Source organism: Sparassis crispa (genome assembly GCF_003851025.1).
Source record: "Sparassis crispa DNA, contig_000005F, whole genome shotgun sequence".
In the NCBI taxonomy this organism is placed as follows: Eukaryota; Fungi; Basidiomycota; class Agaricomycetes; order Polyporales; family Sparassidaceae; genus Sparassis; species Sparassis crispa.
In genome coordinates this window covers 344,765-363,583 of record NW_020939752.1, presented here as the reverse complement: position 1 = coordinate 363,583, position 18,819 = coordinate 344,765, and the positions used below count along the sequence as shown (strand labels likewise).

General features: G+C 52.3%; 9 protein-coding genes across 9 annotated transcripts; 2 read left to right on the top strand and 7 right to left on the bottom strand.

Moving 5' to 3' along the window:
- Window positions 1-818: 818 nt before the first annotated feature.
- On the bottom strand, window positions 819-1,764 carry SCP_0601400 (hypothetical protein; the record flags this gene model as incomplete). Its single annotated transcript, XM_027759274.1, has 2 exons — window positions 819-854; window positions 904-1,764. 2 exons carry the CDS (start codon window positions 1,762-1,764, stop codon window positions 819-821), a joined length of 897 nt encoding a protein of 298 aa, XP_027615075.1.
- Window positions 1,765-2,361: 597 nt separating this feature from the next.
- Window positions 2,362-3,432, bottom strand: SCP_0601390 (hypothetical protein; the record flags this gene model as incomplete). Its single annotated transcript, XM_027759273.1, has 4 exons — window positions 2,362-2,384; window positions 2,433-2,500; window positions 2,563-2,586; window positions 2,651-3,432. 4 exons carry the CDS (start codon window positions 3,430-3,432, stop codon window positions 2,362-2,364), a joined length of 897 nt encoding a protein of 298 aa, XP_027615074.1.
- Window positions 3,433-3,979: 547 nt separating this feature from the next.
- On the bottom strand, window positions 3,980-4,930 carry SCP_0601380 (hypothetical protein; the record flags this gene model as incomplete). The annotated part of the gene is made up of 4 exons (XM_027759272.1): window positions 3,980-4,003; window positions 4,060-4,289; window positions 4,374-4,405; window positions 4,470-4,930. The coding sequence occupies 4 exons, from the start codon at window positions 4,928-4,930 to the stop codon at window positions 3,980-3,982; spliced, it is 747 nt and encodes a 248-aa protein (XP_027615073.1).
- A 1,472-nt stretch (window positions 4,931-6,402) lies between these two features.
- Window positions 6,403-6,707, top strand: SCP_0601370 (hypothetical protein; the record flags this gene model as incomplete). The annotated part of the gene is made up of 2 exons (XM_027759271.1): window positions 6,403-6,540; window positions 6,597-6,707. 2 exons carry the CDS (start codon window positions 6,403-6,405, stop codon window positions 6,705-6,707), a joined length of 249 nt encoding a protein of 82 aa, XP_027615072.1.
- Window positions 6,708-7,898: 1,191 nt separating this feature from the next.
- On the bottom strand, window positions 7,899-9,489 carry SCP_0601360 (hypothetical protein; the record flags this gene model as incomplete). Its single annotated transcript, XM_027759270.1, has 2 exons — window positions 7,899-9,233; window positions 9,301-9,489. The coding sequence occupies 2 exons, from the start codon at window positions 9,487-9,489 to the stop codon at window positions 7,899-7,901; spliced, it is 1,524 nt and encodes a 507-aa protein (XP_027615071.1).
- Window positions 9,490-9,923: 434 nt separating this feature from the next.
- SCP_0601350 (hypothetical protein) lies at window positions 9,924-12,032 on the bottom strand (the record flags this gene model as incomplete). Its single annotated transcript, XM_027759269.1, has 7 exons — window positions 9,924-9,970; window positions 10,033-10,345; window positions 10,394-10,587; window positions 10,635-10,982; window positions 11,049-11,472; window positions 11,525-11,733; window positions 11,783-12,032. The coding sequence occupies 7 exons, from the start codon at window positions 12,030-12,032 to the stop codon at window positions 9,924-9,926; spliced, it is 1,785 nt and encodes a 594-aa protein (XP_027615070.1).
- A 577-nt stretch (window positions 12,033-12,609) lies between these two features.
- On the top strand, window positions 12,610-13,450 carry SCP_0601340 (hypothetical protein; the record flags this gene model as incomplete). Its single annotated transcript, XM_027759268.1, has 2 exons — window positions 12,610-13,368; window positions 13,427-13,450. The coding sequence occupies 2 exons, from the start codon at window positions 12,610-12,612 to the stop codon at window positions 13,448-13,450; spliced, it is 783 nt and encodes a 260-aa protein (XP_027615069.1).
- A 194-nt stretch (window positions 13,451-13,644) lies between these two features.
- SCP_0601330 (hypothetical protein) lies at window positions 13,645-15,243 on the bottom strand (the record flags this gene model as incomplete). Its single annotated transcript, XM_027759267.1, has 2 exons — window positions 13,645-14,982; window positions 15,034-15,243. 2 exons carry the CDS (start codon window positions 15,241-15,243, stop codon window positions 13,645-13,647), a joined length of 1,548 nt encoding a protein of 515 aa, XP_027615068.1.
- A 1,475-nt stretch (window positions 15,244-16,718) lies between these two features.
- SCP_0601320 (NADH-ubiquinone oxidoreductase 51 kDa subunit, mitochondrial) lies at window positions 16,719-18,662 on the bottom strand (the record flags this gene model as incomplete). The annotated part of the gene is made up of 7 exons (XM_027759266.1): window positions 16,719-16,950; window positions 17,014-17,144; window positions 17,208-17,316; window positions 17,376-18,056; window positions 18,201-18,364; window positions 18,430-18,578; window positions 18,635-18,662. 7 exons carry the CDS (start codon window positions 18,660-18,662, stop codon window positions 16,719-16,721), a joined length of 1,494 nt encoding a protein of 497 aa, XP_027615067.1.
- Window positions 18,663-18,819: the final 157 nt, after the last annotated feature.

The window sequence follows — 18,819 nt, the reverse complement described above, 5'->3', positions numbered from 1 at the left end:
ACGAACACAGACCGCGCCAGCAAGAGCGCGTCGAATCCATGATCTCGGAGACTTCGTGGTGCTAGGAAGACACAGTAAAGTAGTATGAACGTTGAACAAGGATTCATGTCAGTTAACGCTGCAGGGTTCTTCACTGGTAGCCTTCCTCAGCCAAACGGTAGTGAACCTGTGAAAGAGTGAAACTGCCAATGAACTGTACCAAATTCCAGGCTTCCAGATCTACAACTTGTGATTCATAGTCGCGAACAGCTACAGCTGGAACACACAGCGTCGAGAGCGCGTCAAATTCACGGCATATAGCTCAAGAGATGGGCCGCAACAACTGCAACAACCAGACCCCAAGGGTAACATAGTGCCCAAGCGCGCCCGGGCCGGTTCTGATGTCAAAGGATTGACCTTGACTTTGCCTTGACGTGACCTTGCCCTCGGATCCTAACAGGTGTTAACAACCACTTGTCACCCGGCGCCGTTGACGAAATGGGTTTCAAGACAGTCGGAATTATGACTGCTGAGCCTTACTACGGTCTGCTTAGGCGGACCTAACATCATAATAGAGATGATGAAAGTGCAAGGTATTAACCACGCGGAAGGAATCATTAGCGAAAATGAACATCCAAATTCTTGTTCCTCCAAAAACAGAGTCAATTGAACGAATGTAGGCGTCGTCGTCGCCCCGGGGCAACAAGTTATCTCTGAGCATCGTCAGAGTATATCTTTGAAAGGTAGTGAATGGTTATCGCACAATGACAGTTCCTGCTCAAGATCAATCGGCTATGGGCCGCAGGCGGGAATTGCACACATTAAACGACCTGTCTGATCTAATGGGCGGGTTCAAAAGCAATCTGGAGTTCTTGCTGCTACCAAAATGTCAGTGAAGATATCGTGCACTACGACGAAACTTACCTCCGAGATTGCACAATCGATATCTTTGGCGAGCACCACTTGTAGATTCCGCATGGAATCTCTAATTCCCGGAAGGCAGGCCTGGCACTGCGGCTTATTTCGCACAAACACGGTCGATCCGAGCTCTGTATCCTCCAGGAAAGCCGTAGCGGATGGCGTGTCATTCAGCACCTCGGTAGCGTGTGAGATGTAGCCTTCTGCGTCAACGTAGAATATTAATGATCTCCACACGTGAGCCCTTGTGCCATCGCACACCGGGCAGCGATAATCCAAATCATCGAACTCGTAGTCGGGTTCCTTCATCTGGGAGATCACTGCGACCGCCGCCTCCTTGCACCTTTCACGATACTGCATCAACCAGATATATGCGGTGGCAGGAATTGTTATCAGTGCCTTGGACGGCTGAGCGGATGGGTCGTATGGATAGCGTAGGGTCTCCTTCGCCACGATACGTATCTCCTCCTCCAACTTGAAATCATACGCGACCGCATAGACGCCAAACGGATCCTTACGGATCAACTCGGGGTCTAGCAGTGCCTTCGCACAATAAGCTGTGATTGCGTCGAAGTCGTACTTCGTCGCCACCTCTAGAAGAGCAGCTACGTCGCCCAATGCCGCCAGCGGTGGATCAGGTACGGGATAGATAATGCGAAGTGCTTTATCTAGAATCTGCGAGGTCTCGGGGACGCGAACCGGCTCATCATCATTACCCGGTGGCTGCCTCAAGGTAAACATATGGGAGTAGTAGGGCGATGCTTGGGAAAGGATGAGTTTGTGCAGGTGGAAATCCACATCGTCCGACGTGCGGAGAACGACATCCGCTGAGGGCTGATTGAAAGGAAAAGGTGCCTCAGAAGACATGAGGAGACGTTATAATGCGGATGAGTGAGTGAGAGTGAGTTTGGTACTAGTCGCGTTCATCGCTCACGAGTAGCGGAAGTTTCCGAATAGTTCTCTGTCGGCAACCCAGATCCTCATGCCTTCTCGGACAGACGCTCAAATCACCACCACAAACTATCACCAACAACCGCGACGGTGCTCACCCATTTTCATCTGCACCGCATCTGCGATGTTGGACTTGTAGCAGTAGTGCCGCTGCCTCCAGAGGTTACGTCTGCAGGAGCGATATTCCGATTTCACGAGTGTTGTGAGAGGAGGAATATATTCGAACCAGAGTCCTCCATACAGTTGGTATCATCGCTACCCCTTTCCGGAAAGCGTAAGCGATCAATCCACGCAAGAAACTCTAAGAAGCCGGTGATGGCTGGACCAGCAATCCAAGAAAAGGGAGACCCAGACAGAGACAACCACACGGTTCCGGAAGAGGATGTCCCCCCACGGATTACCGCGCCATGAGCGTATTACAGGTATTGTTGTACCATATACATCGAGTGGTGAGTGGTGGGAGTATGCTCAAGCTTGAGGAAAGCGACACGGGAAACCAAGTGTAGACATGCACTAATCAGAAGAGAGAAAAGGGCCTTCTTCCTGGTCAGCGAGAAAGCCATCTGAGACTAGAAACCACATACCATGCCGTCTAATAAATATGAGAAAGCTCACGAGTCGTCTAAGTGCTATATGGAGGTCGGATGCTCTTCTGTGTGAGTTACATTCAGAATCTCGACAGCTACACCAAGATGTAACGTCCAAGAAACTCGCCTGTGCAATAGCCTTGTCCACCTCCTGTGCGATACGCGTCTGCATTTCTACCATGGCCTCCCTGAGACCTTGGCGACACGATTCGCACACTGCGGTATTCTCCCCCACTGCAAAGACGGTCGACCCAAGTTCCTTGTCCTCCAACAATGCGGCACCACATGGAGTTGCACTCAAAATGTCGGTGGAGTGTGCAACATAGTGATCCTCCCGAAGGGAGAAATCCATTGGCCCTATAGACGTGCCATCGTAGGTGGCGCACGGGGCACATTCGTAGTGAAAAGCACCACGGTCGCCATGAGCACGTTGGAGGTAAGATGAAACGGCCTCAATCGCAGCCGCCTTGCAATCCGCGCGATACTGGACGAACCAATTTTGCAATGTGACAGGTATAGTCCAAAGAGCCGTGGACGGCCCTTTAGGTAGATCGTACGGACAGTGCAAGATGTGGCTCAACGACGTACGCAGCTCGTCCTCTAAGTCGAGATCGAGCGCGACAGCGTAGACGCCGTATGGGTCCTTGCGGAGTAGTGCAGGATCGAGTAGCGCCCTCTTGCAAACGGTGATCGCCGAATCCATGTCGTATTTCAACGCCGCCGCTAGAACAGCGCCCACCTCAGCTGACGTCTCTAGTGGCGGATCGGGTATTGGATACAGTATGCGGAACAGCTTGTCTAGTGTCTGTGAGTCTTCGGCCACCGAGATGGGCTGGTCGTTGCCATGTGCAGGCCTAGGAATGGTAAACATTCCCTCGAACACGGGCGACGCCAGAGAGAGAATGACTTTGTGGAGACGGAAGCACACATTGTCGGAAGACCGAAATGTGACATCTGCAGTAGCTTGGTTAAAGGGCGGAGCGGCCTCGAGAAACATGGTCGTAAGTGCCAACGTAGCACAACGCAGAAAGTCGCTGCAACACAGGCCATATGCATGTGTGTGTACCGCGAGCTGGCGAGATGCAGCTCTGGCCCCAAACCGTGTCCGATCATGAAAAAGAGCTCGAGTGCTGGACCAACGCTGGGCCGTTGCAGGCTGTTGCAGGGCTGTGCTGGGAACTGCCGGAGTTCAATTTGGACAGTTTCGGGAATGTAGCTAGTATGTACAGTGCCACTGGGCAACGATGGCACTTTCAGAGAACACGCTGCGATCTCATGTGGGGCAACTCTCAGTTTGTGTTATTTCGCAGCTACGTCGGCGAAACAGTGAAAATATGCATAAACTGTTCATGCACACGAAGTGCTGCTGGCATCCGCGCACGTTCGTCGTTGACTCGTCAAAAGCATTTGGATCAGATCAGAGGATTTTGCCACTGTTCTGAAGTGATATCAGTCGCCTAAAGAGCGGAGTCCGTCAAGCAATTCCACATTCCACAGGAAAAGCGTCGTACGGTGAATAATTCACGAGGCACCCACAATGCGCCTCATAGAGAGAGTTTAAGCTCAACCTAGAACCAAGAGCATCAGCTATACATGTATGCTACACAAACATAACGGAGCTCACGGATGCGATGCTGCCATCTATATCAGCCGCCAACTCCTCCTTGATATCACGTAGAGCCCATAGTACTTGATCCAAACACTCCAGACAGTCTGGCTTTTCGTGGGGGGCTAATACCTCTGTCAAGTCCAGGAGCCTACTCTTGCGAATGGCGGCACCGCACGGTGTGGTCTCCACCTCTTTCAGAGCATATTTACGGTAGCATTCCTCGTCCACTCGAAACTCCCTCCAGCCTGAGGGTGGTCCACATTAGCTCCATACAATCGTCGCAACCGTAGGGGAGACGATATCGATTGGGACAAAAGGATTGAACACACACGACGGCAATCCTCCGGCACTGGTCTCGATACTGCATAAGCCGATAGAGGTAAGTTGCAGAGACACTATCCAGCGCCCTTGCTGGTGTACCATACGAGTTAAATGCGTATGATAGACATTGCCTCGCAGCCGTATGAGCCTCAGTGGGTAGCCTGAGCTTGATTGCGATAGCATAGACTGTAAGAGAGCGCTCGTGCGTGTCTGACGAGTCCAAAAGCGCCTTGACGCAATACGACTTCGCGAACTCCATGTCGTACTTGATTGATGCGGCTAAGACTTCCTCGATCTCCTCCAGGTCTGACAACGGTGGCTTGACAATAGGATAGCAGATGCGGAGAAGCTTGTCCAATACTTGGGCATCCTCGGTGACCGTTACTACTGGAAGGGAATCTTCTGAAATTTCAGTTCCGTCTTTCTGCGGAAGAGTGAACATGGTTTCGAAGAACGGAGAGGCTTCGGAGAGGATCCTGCTGCGAACGCGGAAGTCGACCGCATCTGACGAACGCACTATCACATCCGCCGTACGCGCGTCGAAAGGTGCAGGAGCTTGCGGCATGATGGACATGATGCCATAGCCTCCGAGTCGGGCTGACTTGGTGATCAAGTCAGCCCTCGTTTATTTGTTCTTATTAGTTTTGAAAGGCGACGGCTTTGACGCCCATACCGGCCTCGAAGTTTCCGAACCAGCCCCAAGCCATTTGAGCACCGTGACCAAGACTCGGAATGTAATGCGTCGAACCGTACTGACTTATCCACTCCAGGAAGGTTAGAGTTGTGTAGCATCTCCGCAGAAGAGCTGCTAAAGGAAGGAAGAGCGCAACGACTGGCGAGAGATACAGTAGCTGCTCGCACATGAACTTGAATGCGACAATGTTTGCTTTCAACGAGGTCGACCGTTATGGAAGTTACGGCCAGCTTATTACCAGATACAGGGTAGCTCTGTCTAATGAGAACCACTCGGGGCAGCATCGCTATGCAATAGGTATGTATCAGTGAATAGGTTCAAGGGCACTCAGTTCAACATCAGATGAGAAAGATGGATAAGATTCTGAAGCGTCTGGCCCGTTTGCCGAGGAAAGAGTTCATACCCACGACAGGCGACTTACATTCCGCTCTGCTTTAGGTAGCGATAATTCGGGTCGTTTATTAGAGCTATTTTACTCCCATTGATGCTGATCTGTGACAGCCAGGTTTCCGAACGCGTCATTCCCCACCTTGTTTCCAACAAAAGGATCTTGGTAATTGGTCGGCGACCACTATCTTCCCAAAGGAACGTGTCGTTGAACCACAATCCTTGATTGCAGAATTGAAGGGGAACTTCTGGACCGCGCTTATGTGCCTTCAGGCACCTCCGTGGCTCGCAGGTACTGATACCTTTTCCCACAGGTTGGTGGGGGACTGTTGTCAGTCAATACCCAAGGTCTAAAGGCTTAACGTTGGTGAACCATACAGCTTCACCGCCTGTTCCAAACAATTACACTCATCTTCACATGCTCTCATACCGAGATCTATCCGCTCGTAGAATACCCCGATGGAGTTTGGATGCCACTCCAAGTTCGCCTCGGCCGGATGATAGCCATCAATTCCCCTTGCCTCTACCTCCGCCCATCTACCTTCCTCTACCCCCAAAGCCACGTTCTCGGGGGCCACCTCGAGTTGGCATCGTGGGGGGCGGAGTTGTTGGCCTGTATGCGGTTCTTATACTGCAATCTCTGAAAGGCGACCGTGACCCGGAACTGACCTACGAGATTTTGGAGGTGAATTCCAACCGTATGGGAGGAAGGCTTTACACGTACTACTTCAGGGGCTCTGCGAATAAATACCTCAAATTCCGTTCATGGACCGCGTGTTCAAGCTCATGGATCTTTTAGATATCAAAGAGGAAAACCAGCTGCGTCTCCCCTATATCTTCATCCTCAGAACCGGAACTTGTACAACGACAGAATTCTTACCAATGACGAACTCGCATCGACCCCAGACGTGGACCCATACGAAACTGGAGTGGATCCTCCCAACAGTGTTAACATCATGAAGGATAGCGCGATCAGTCACTTCAGGACTCTCTTGGAAAGTTACTTTGGTGCTGGCTGGAAGGAGCTGATGAGATACGATGAGTACTCGACACGAGAATACATGAAATTTGTCAATCCCAAGTATTCAGACAGGGTGCACATTTCTCTTAACTCCTGTGATGTTGCATTAATTTATGCCATGATTGCCAGCTTATGAATTACCTAGAGACCTTCACATCGGCATTGAATCTCTATGATTGTGCTCCGACGGAAACTGTCATTGATTCACTCGACTTCGAGTACTGCACCAATGTTAAATGATTCTGTGTACAGTATGTTCCCTTCCTAATTTTTCTACTGGGCGAGACTTACAATCTCCTAGGGGCGGCGTCCAGCTGATAGCTCAAAATATGATCAAGAAGCTGCCGCCTAATGTACTGTCGCAGGGAAAATGTGTCACAGCGATCTCTCCTTTCGAGTCTGGTACCGGACGCCGACCATCTGTCACTGTATCGATTCATGGCGAATCCAAGAGTCGTATCTATGATCACGTCATCTCTACTATCCCGCTTCCGTTCCTTCGAATGGTGGACTCAACCAAGTGCAAACTCTCGTGGGACTTCCAAACTGCGATGCATGTCCTCCACTATGATTGTGCCGTGAAAGTTGGGCTAAAATTCAAAAGCCGATGGTGGGAGAAGATGGGACAATTGGGTAGGGTTTCCTCCACTAACAGGCCATCACGAACGGTCGTATACCCGTCTTACAGTATGGGCGGCCCTGATAGTATCATAATCGTCAGCTACACCTGGGCGCAGGATGCATTGCGCTTTGGGGCCTTTCCCAGACAGGTGCAGACTTTCTGGGGCCTAACGACCCCACAAAGATCAAGAGCGAGCAGATAATGATTGATGTCATCCTAAGAGACCTTGCAGACATCCACGGCATCACGGACGCCACCTTTCTGCCCAAGTTATATGTTGACCATGGTACATACAGCTGGTATAATTCTCCTGAATCTGGAGGTCGGCCTTTGAACTTCTTTTAGACCCGCCTGCTCACAACTGTTTTGCAGGCGCCTTCGCTCTTTTCGGGCCCGGCCAGTTCAAGGATTTATATCCGGAGGTAACGAAGCCACCTGGTGGCGGGGTCCACTTCGCAGGAGAGGCCACGAGTGTGCATCATACGTGCATGTAACTCCAACTTGTCTCGCACACAGGACAGTAGACTAACCACCCATGGTAAGTAGCTGGGTTGTGGGTGCATTGTACAATGCGTACAGGACTATTCACGAAATGGTAAGGAAGCGTCCTCTGCACGGTGCCAGAGCGACTGATAGATTCTGCAGCTCCGGGCTGGAAGCATTGTAGATCTCATTGAAAAGTTGAAGAAACTCTGGGGGACTGTAGAAGAGATTGACGACACTCTCTTACAGCGCCAGGTCCTTCTAGGCGAGGTCAGGCTGTCCGTATAATTGTGTGGCTCATAATGGAATAGTTCGGATCTAGAATCTCATACACGCTTCTTAGACGGTCCCGCAATACCACTATTTCCATCTTCATCCCGTGCCCTCTTCTGTCCTCGCACATCCGGAAGTACGACCATTCCGTAGGAGAAGTAGATGCTATCTTCGGTGTATGGCCTGGATTCATTTCCCGTGTACTCGGCACCTTCATCCTCGAAGCGCGACCAAGTCACAGCAGTCTTGTCAAAATCAATGGAGTAGAACGGAATGTCAAACGCGTTGACCAGCCATTCGGTTTTGTCAGGATCCATGCGTGAACCTTGCCTGTCTTCATCTTCGTCGCTGGAAGGGTCGCTCTCCGACGAAGCCTTCTGTTTCACCTCTAGCAATGCGTCAACATGGGTCTGCGTGAAGGGATAAACTTTCGCATCGACGTCGAACTCATCTATGTCAACCGTGTCGCCTGAGCTTGCTTGGGCATTGAACTTCGTGAGTACTGGGAGGAAGTGTACGTTCACATTCTTCGTCAGCGCTATTGCCTGAGCGGCCTCGTTCAGGATGTTGTCTAAACCGCTGAGCACGGTAGTTCCCATGCAGTATTCATGTGCGAGGAGCAGGCCGAACGGGGCCTGCATCCTTTCCAAGACTTTTTCCATCTTCTTGTGTATAACGGACGTCTGCTTCACCTCTTCTATTTCCTTACGGAAAAGCTTAAATGCGATTACAGCGCGGTACCCGTCTTTGACCTGCGCGACTGCATGCTTGGTGTCAGGGTGGAAAGCAATCCAACTACCTGACGTCGCCTTATGTCCCGAGTTCCTGTAGGAATCGTAAACCTGATTGCCAATGAAGAGACACCCCTTTCGGGTTGTGTCCCCAAGTCCGACGAGGAAGGTGCCAACGAGGTTCCTCTCCGGCGTATCCTTGTGGGCTTTGAACTGTCCGCCGGGGCCGTACATGTGGATCTTGTACGGCTCAACGCGCACAGAGCTGGGGACAAAATAGTCACCCCAGCACTTTTGAATTTGCTCAATAAGATTGGGCGAAACGCTGAATTCCGATGCAGGAATCTCGCGTGCATCCCGGACATTCGCATTGACTTTGGTCTCCTGTGCACGGACGTCCCCGAAGCCTGAGACGGCGCCGTTTTCGAACCACTTCTTGAGCCGTTCCGTAACTGGGTCCTGGCTGGTGGCATCAGGGCTTGGCGTTCCATCCTTGCTATTCGTTCCTCTGCTGCCTTCATCTGAGCGGGATAGAATTTCACCAGAGAATTCGCAACCGGGACGAGTGATGGTAAGGATGAACGGCGCATCCAACACTCCACTCGAATAATCTCGTCCGTCATTCCTATAGATGGCTGCAAGCTCTTTCAAGAGGGCCTAGATTCAGATATCACCGCTCAGCTATGTCTTGGACCAAAGATTGGTGTGAAAAGGACAGACAGACCTTGTTCTGGGCAGAGCTCTTCTGCTCACCCCCACCATTGTCGTGTTCGTCATCCATCTTTTCGGGCTCGTATTCCGCTTTGAATAAATCTTGCTTGGTCTCGCATACTCCTATCGGCTTCAGACGCTTTGCGGCTAATTCTATGGCCTTCTTCAGGTGGAAGGCGGTACGCACAGATGCGGGGAACATAATTCGTGTCTCTGACGAAATTCTGGCGAGTGCACGAAGTTACGATTCGAGAGGGGGGGGGGTTGGTCTGGCGGCCGCTGTGGTAGAAGTACTTGGTACTTATGATCAGGAGGTGCCACATCCGCGTTCGCGGCGCACCATGTGATTACGTCGTCTCACCCGCCTGAGGAGCGTGATTCATCTCTAATGACTATCCGCTTAGCATTCAACGAACGGAAGCCAGCTGTGCGCACTGTAAAGTGAACAAAGTGTACTCCAGAACAATTATTCTTAGCGTGATAATTCTAAGAATGTAAACAGGTTGTGAGCAGGAGTCAGGCTGCACGACGACATGCGGGCATAAATATACTCTGCCTTTCTAAAATTGATATTGATAATTACGCGGACCCTATAACACTTTTTTCTGGCGATGGATAGTCTGCGGACGCGCAGGATCACATCCCTGCGGCGAAACTGGCGAAGCAGAGCGAACCATTCCCGGCTGTAGCGATCGCATGTCGCATGAGCACGAAGCCTCACGAAGTAAGATACGAAAAAACTCACGCGAAGAACGGGGCTCGGTAGACTCGTTGTCCTCCCACTCTCGCTGCCTCCTGCGGTGTTCGCGCCTGCGCACCGTGTCGTCGAGCAGCGCGCGGTCCCACACCATCCAGACCGCAGTGCGTGTCAGTTGCACGCCGTTGAACGCCACGCCCCGTTCGCGCGCCCACCCCAGCGTGGGGTTGCTGAAATCGCTGAGGTGCGAGATGCGCACGTTCGCGAAGGTGTCGCGGTCGTCCTGCAACTCGTACGGCATGGGCTCCCGAGGGAAGTGGAAGGATGCGTCAAGATTGACTATGAATATATCTTCGGATGCCTGGGATTTGTTGGTCAGGAGTGAAATGCGTGCCAGAAACTCACTTACAGCTTTCATCACTAGCCGTCGTTGCTGGTGCTCCTCCCAGACAAGATCTCTCAACCACTCACCCATATATATCCGTGTCGTAATTTCCGAAAACGAAGTGGCTCCCCGTTCGACACGAGCGAAATTGGGAACGAGATACAGCAGCCCGAATACCGTCACAGCGGCAAAGTGTCGTCCATCAGGAGACATTCGTGCTGGGAGAAGGTCAGATATAGAAGATATTTTTGTAAACGGAGCATACCTGAGACGAAACAGGGCGGAACACGATGCGCACCAATTGGGACGAGAGCCTGACTATTATTGGCCAGGCGGGTGCTCGCAGATGGGGGTACAATTTCAAATTGCTCCACTGCATCTGCACCGGGAACGCACGCGACGTTCCCGTCAACCCGACAGTCCGAATGGCGGGTGCTAATGTGGTGATTAGGAACGGTAACTTTCCTTAGTTGCATTGATGCATCTTGTAGATCCTGTGGTAAGTCGGTCTCCGCGAGCACCATGGCACGCGTTCGCCCCTCTGAGTCCTGTGCCGACGTCCGCCATGGCACCATGAAGACTGCTGAATGAAGACACACCGACAGGTATTTGTCTGATAAGTCAATGTCCATGACTACTCTGTCGTTCACGTTAGGGAACTCGAACCCTTGAGGCGCACCGATAGGATGAAAGGCTTCAAACGAGACGCGACGCAATAGGACGCCCTCGCACACGTCAAATATCAGCACCGCGTTGCGGTCCAGCGCGCTCATCAGCGCGAGCACTGGGAACCGGAGGCGATAGATGCGGACAAGGTTGACGAACGGGTGGCCAAGATACGCATGCGGGGTGTATTGCCCGCGCAGTCGCATGGCGGAATTGACACTTGGATGTGTCGAAGCGGCGAGTTTGGACGCTTCGAACTGGAAGTCAAGGGCAGCCGCAGGCGACGGGCCACTGATTGGCGACAACACTGTCTCTCCGATTACATCAGACCCGAGTTCTACATCGGCTGTCCGCCGCCATATCTCAAGGCCATGGCGGGAGCTAGGAAATACCAGGAAGCCCTTCGACAGCTCGCAGCGTGCGCGGAAAATGTAGTCCTAAGCATTACTGCAGTCAGTACATAGGAAATGATATGATGCGCATTCATACGTTACCGAGACTCCATAAAATTCGGTTGTCCTCCATGGCTCGGACCGTCAGGCCGCCAGAGCGCGATACTGCGACAATCGTCCTTTGCTCTTCATCAACCTTGAAGTGCAAAACCCCATCCATCCCGTTCGAGTCGCCGACCTGATGCCCGCCTTCATGCACAAACCCCCTCCCGTCCCAATTCCGCTCCAATTCCGTCCAACGCCGGCCTTCAAGCTTGTGTCAGAACCCAGCCACAAGTTGAACGGGTGAACGTACACAGTTCTTTCCAGCTCTGAGCGCCCTCTAACCAACCACATCGGCGGGACTCGACTTGAAGCGCATCTTCGAGGGAGCTCCTGATCGACACGAACTTGTGAAACACAGCTGCTTGGTGATATACCGTGGACTCGTTGTCGGCGACAAGGTGGTGAGTCTCCCGCGATACAAGTAGCAATGATCGCAGGTCGTGTAAGGACAGAAATGATAGGATGTAGAGCGAGATGTCCGTCGGAAATAATGAGAGCATGCTCTGACGCCGTACGTAGCTGCGTCCTCAGAATATCGAATCCTGTGGAATAGAAGGTAAGCATTACCGCTCACCGGTATACCATGATCTGGACAAAGGGCTCTCACGTACTTGACGAGAGTGAATTAAGCTTTTACTTCCGTGGTCGCTGTGTAGTCTCCGGACCAACGCTTTTCTTGTTCGGAGGCTTGATTACAGAAATTATGATTAGAATCGGTTTTCAATACGAATGTTCGCAATCCGCCCCGAAAAGTGAAAATATCTGTCTATGCAGGTCCATACATACCAAGAATGGTTGCCAGTGTAGACCAAAAGACGAGCAGGACGCGACAGAAGAAGACCGATACGCGCGGCGCTGCTATCGATGACGGTGTCAATTTCCATGTCCCGGGATTTCGGTTCTTGCCGTCGGCATGTTCGAACTACGCTTCCTAAACGGTTCTCGGGCTATAGCCCCTGCTAGTGTCAACTCTACTACCTACCTAAAAGGACTTGGAGGAACGATTCTTTCCTACTATCTACTGGATTTTCGTGTCCACAAATTATTCTCGCCGAAGCATTGCCCGTCTTCGAGACCATGTTCCAGCTTCCCCAGCCTCTGGATGCGCACAACCATCCCATTCTCCCCCTTACAGAAGACTCTGGGACGCTGGACAAGCTATTCCGAATATGCTACCCAGTTCCCGACCCTCAACTAGATAATTTGGAGGACGTCGGAGCAGTTCTAGCGGCAGGAGTCAAGTACGACATGGAAGGGGTTCAGGCTGTATGCACGAAAGCGCTGCTGGATCCAGACTTGGGACAGGAGGATCCTGTTGGCGTTTATGCCGTCGCGGTCAATTTGAAGCTGCTGGACGAGGCATGCGCAGCGGCCGGACAAACACTCCGCTATCCACACGAAGTGCTGACTCCTCCATCGAGCACGTTGGCGAGTCTCCCCGCCACGGCATACGTTTACCTATTGCAATACCGGGAACGATGCAGGCTCGCCGCTCTAAAAGCGGTCGACGCATTCTCCGATAGCTTATATCAAACCAGCGAGCTTTACGAGTACGACTGCCATGAATGCGAAGATCCGACTCAAGTTAGGATTCCCCACTGGAATCATCCTAGACGCTGGTTTGTCCTTGATCAGAATGATTATCTATCGTATACTGTGGAGCTCTTAGAGGCGACCCCGTCCGGAGATGCACTACTGGAAGATGCGGAACTCGGTTTATGCCGCTTCGTTAAGTCGCTATTGCCTGCCTGCAAGAATTGTCGCCGACGCATCCGTAATGCAATGCAGTATTGGAGGAAGTATTTTGCAGAAGAAGTCAATAAGGCTGTTGCAAAGGTAAATTGATACTGTCCCATGCATGGCGTGTACTATCTCATTCGTGACTGTCATATAGCAACGACTTCAAATTACATTTTAAGAAAAAACGTACGAACTCTTCCCATAGCTATTGGCTCCAACTATCCGCATGGCTTAATGGTGTATGGTTGGTAAGTGCCGTACGAGATTTAGCAATTCACACCCTTACATATAGTACTAGAAAGCGTGAGGCAGGTGTCCGACCTCGTAATGCCACTCTCAGCCATGTACAGACGAAAGGACAGGTGCTGTGATCTATTCCTCGTCCCTTTTCCTGTTAAGATCCTTAGGAGCAGGATCATTTGAGAGCACCACCATAGCATACGAAAGATAGATGCTATCTTCTGTCCAAGGCTTTGCTTCGTTGCCTGTGTATTCTGCTCCGCTCTCGCCTCCCTTCTTCCACACAACCGTACTCCTCGTGAAGTCCACGGAATAGAATGGTACACCGCTCAAGCCGGTCAACCACTCCTCCGCATTTGGGACCTCGATGACGTCCTGCTCTGGTTCCGGGATTATAGCGTCGTATGCGGAATCCTGGTGTGCTTTCAGATACGCCCGGTCGTCACTGAACTCTGCGAACGCGCCCGAGGTCTCTGTGTCCTCGGCGATTCTCGCGAGCAGCGCGTCGACATGCGCCTGGGTGAGCGGGTACACTGGCGCCGTTGCGCTGATGGAATCATTCCGGCGGTCGTCCGTGAGATACGCGGTGCCCTTGAGCTTTGTGAGTATGGGCAAGAAGTGGACCTTTGCATTCCTCCGCATCGCTATCACCTCTGCGGCTGCGTGCAGCATGTTGTCCAACCCATTAAGCTCGACGGTCCCGATGCAGTACTTGTGTGCGAGGAGCACACCGAAGGGTAGCTGCATTTTGCTTAGCACGTCCCCCATCTTCTGCTGAGGGAGGGCAGCCTCTGGACTCGCTTGGAACCCAATCCGCTCCGCCGCTGCGTCACCAGTCCTATAGACCTTGAATGCGATCACTGCCCGATGTCCCTTTTCGATCTTGTTTACACAGTGCACAACGTCGGGATAGAATGCGGCCCAGGAGCCAGGATTCGCTTTAACTCCATAGGAGTATGGGTCGTAATAATCGTCGTGGCCAATGATCAATAAACCACCTTCGCAGTTGTCACCGAGGCCAACCAAGAATGTCCCGACAAGATCCCTCTCGGGAGTGTCTCTGTGAAACTCGAACAGCCCGCCTGGGCCATAGATGTGAATCTTGTATGGCTCGACGCGCACCGCACTGGGAATGAAGTGCTCGCCCCATTGCTTCTTGATTTCCTGGACGAGGCCGTCCGACACTGTGAACTCAGAGGCGGGAATTTCGCGCGCGTCTCGGATGTCCTTATCAACCTTGGTCTCCTGCGTGCGAACGTCTCCAAAGCCCGATATCGCACCATGTTCATACCACTTCATCAGACGCTCCGCGATGGCCTCCTCATCCTCTTCCTCCGACTTCGGGATTATGTCTCCGGAGAATTCGCATCCAGGGCGAGTAACGGTGAGCCGGAAAGGGGCATCCATTGTATCGTTCCAACTGTCTGAACCATGCTCCTTGTAGATCTCGCAGAGTTCTCTGACATATGGCTGCCATATGCATCAGGAAATAGACATCATCTACGATGAAGGACAACTGACCTTGTTAGGATCTGATACACGTTTGGGCGGGGTACTGGGCCTCTCATCCTCGTCGCTGGAGTCGTAGCTGTCATCGCTATCAACGTATGTGTATTTCTTCTTGAAGAGATGCTCCCTCGTCTTGCAATCTCCAATTTGCTGGAGGCGGAAGGGCGCCATGCTCAGTGCCTTCTGAAGGTCCAAAGCCGTGCGCACAGATGAAGGCAACATTGTCAATGTAAGAGGTTGAAGCTGAAGGGAAAGGAACAGGGTGGCTGGCACGCCTTTTATCTGTCCACATTGCTTACGTGTGAATGTTGGATGTGCATCTAGCATCGAGGCAATCGGGAGTGGCGCTTCTTCTTTCTCGAGTCAACCAACCCCGAAAAGGGAACGGGGCTGCCCATTTGGGCGGACAATGTGAAATCCGACTGATACTGGCCGGTGAGACGAAATTACATGAGTACCAATTACCCTCGAAACCAATTGAGGAGATCAAGAAATATAACGTTGATCTGGTTATATACTTATTCGGACGAGGCTTTTATTGCCGCCACATCAATTATCGAAGAACTTCAATGGAGCCAACAATCTTAGGCTCAAGACTCAAGTAGAAAAAATCGTAGTAAGCAACAAGAAAATACATAATTATGCAGCCTCCACCATCTATATAGTAAGTCTAGCTGTTCCGATTGGAGGAAGGCGAACAAAGAAAACCCACTGGCTATTATTACTCTCTCTCTCTCCTCGAATGTACAGCATAACAGCACCATTCTCTGAATCACCGGTACCGTTCTCGTACCTTTCCTCTCCCGTTCACCACGCCAACATCCGAAATCATCTCTACCACGATTTGTCTACCGCCCTTCAACGCCTCCACATTACCTAACCTCTTGGTAACCTCTTTGCAGACTTCCCAGAGCTTGCAACTTCCTCGAGCCTGCCTGAAACGAGCACTGGCTGGGGGAGTGAGCCTTACCCTGAGCGAATTTCGACCGGATGGAATTGAAGAACGACTTCGAATCTATCTACGAGTACCATTCACAGTGACTCTGAGCGCGTCAGATCCTCGCCAAAGAAGCCTACTGCCTGCAGCCCGTTGGGCCTGCGCAAGCCGACGCGCAGCGTCTTTCCCCTGGACGCGAATCTAACACGAGCGCCTTCGGAGGCGGCCGGCATTCATCCCGGGACAGCAACTCATTCGAAGGCTTCACCAATGTCCAACGAGTTTCTTTCATCTCATTCTGGCTGGTCTCAGTATCGCCTCAGCACTGTCTGGTGCACGATTGTGAGGAAATATATTTTATGAATAAAGGCGTGTAGTACACTATCACTTTATATCTCCGCCACCATTGACAGTACATGCGTATAGCAGTCCTGACCAGGTTATCGTGCAGAATCCGGAGACGCACAAAATAACTGAATTCTTCTCATTCTACTCTCTGCCCTCGACTATCATAAATTCGGAGAAGCAGTGTTCTCCAAGCCGCGTATTTGTTCTACTATGCGACAGATGTTCCCTTCCACGACGCCGCGGAGCTGGACGGCCGGCTGAAGAAGCGGTTGGAAGAGCTAATCGGCGACAGGTAATCTCAGTAGAAGCACACCCAGGTATGACGAATCGACAATTCTGCGAATACAGGAAGAGCTATGCAAGGACAAAACCCTTGTTGCCCATTCACCTGCGTCTACTCCTGTCTCCGCTCTCAGGCCGACGGCGGGGGTACCTCAGGTAAGTTCGCGCCCAAGTTATCGGGAAGAGCGAGTGTCGGATCCGTCGTGCTCTTCAGGCGCCCACCGAAGAGGACCGTCCCGTGCTCTGCGCGGAACTTGGTGATGCGTGCCTCGACCTCGGGGCGGAAGTGGCGCATGAGGCCTTGGATGGGCCAAGCGGCCGCGTCACCGAGCGCGCAGATCGTGCGTCCTTCGATTTGTTTGCTGTGGGTGCGAGTAGGAGTAAGCGCACGGAACAGTTGGAGATGGCATGAGAGTGGGACGTACCTGATCTCGAGGAGCATGTCAATCTCGCGCTGATGCCCTCTCCCCTCGACGAGGCGGTCCATCATATTCATCATCCATGTTGTGCCCTCGCGGCAGGGTGTGCACTGGCCACACGACTCGTGCTTGTAGAACTAGACGCACAATGTGAAGGTTAGGCGATACAGATGAGCCCCGAGGGGCAAAAGGTCACGCACGTGGGCGAAACGCGCGATGGCAGAGACAATGTCGGTGCTCTTGTCCATGACGATGACGGCGCCAGTGCCGAGTCCGGACTGCGCATCCTTAAGCGAGTCGTAATCCATCCTAGCAGATCGCAGTCATGAGACGGACTAATAAGTTCAGAGAGAATGAGACAGACGTACAAGACTTCCTCGCACTTCTTGATCGGCAAAACGGGGACGGAGCTTCCACCGGGAACAATACCGAGTAGGTTATCCCAACCGCCCCGCACGCCGCCGCAGTGCTTCTCAATCAAATCCTTCAGCGGAATGCTCATCTCTTCCTCGACGACACATGGGTTATTCACGTGTCCGCTGATGCAGAACACCTTTGTACCCTGGTTCCGCGCGCGGCCGAAACCCGCGAACCAGCTCGCGCCACGCCTGCAGATTGTAGGGGCGACGGAGACAGTCTCGACGTTCGCGACGGTCGACGGACAGCCGAAGAGGCCGACGTCCGCGGGAAAGGGTGGCTTAAGGCGTGGCTTGCCCTGCTTACCTTCGAGGCTCTCGATGAGGGCGGTCTCCTCACCGCAGATATACGCGCCAGCGCCACGGTGGAGGTATACGTCGAAGGAGTAGCCGGAGCCGCACGCGTCCTTCCCGAGAAAACCGGCCTTGTATGCTTCCGTGATCGCCTGTTGCAGGTGCGAGGCCTCCTGGTAGAACTCGCCACGGATGTAGATGTACGCGGCCGTCGCATTCATCGCGCGTCCTGCAACGAGGCAGCCCTCGACGAGTTTGTGAGGGTCACCGCGAAGGATCTCGCGATCCTTGCACGTCCCGGGTTCACCTTCGTCGGCGTTGACGACTAGGTAGCGGGGTCTGCACGTGCGGGAGTTCGTTAGCATCCCCTGGTTAACGGCGGAAGAAGATGGGGAAACGGTGTCTGATACAGTACACTATCATTTCTGCCAGTGTAACATGTACGGATGTAGAGAACATCCAGAAAATGTGAGGAATATTCACCTAGGATCCTTCTCCCATCCAGGCTTGTTCATAAAGCTCCACTTCAGACCACTTGGGAAACCAGCACCGCCCCGACCGCGCAGACCCGAGTCCTTGATGGTTTGTATTATCCAAGCATCGCCCTTAGCAAGAATATCCTTTGTTCGATGCCAGTCACCGCGCGACTGTATCACAATTCGCCTATCAGCACACATGACGATGAATGACAATACAGCCCACCAAAACTGACCTGAGCTCCCTTCAAACCATGGTCATGTCTGCTATAGACATTGGTGAAAATGCGATCCTGGTCTTTCAAGCCACCATAGCGGCGGACGGGGGTGTCCTGGACGGTCGCGAAAGAACGACGAAGTTTGACGCGGAACGGCCGCGATATTCCTGAATTTGGCGACGGTCAGCTGAAAGAGGTAGACTGACTGAATGCCCGGACGCACGGGCAGTAGACGACGATGGCCTGAACATGGTCGTCGTTGTCCTCGTCGATGAGCGAGCCTTTCTCGTTGACACCGAGTGCTTCGTCGGCGGTGTCCGGGTACGCCGGGTCTGTATTTGGGAGTATTGTCGTTGTGGCTGAACAAATGTGTGACTAAGTCACCGACTTGGACACTGGCGGCGCAAG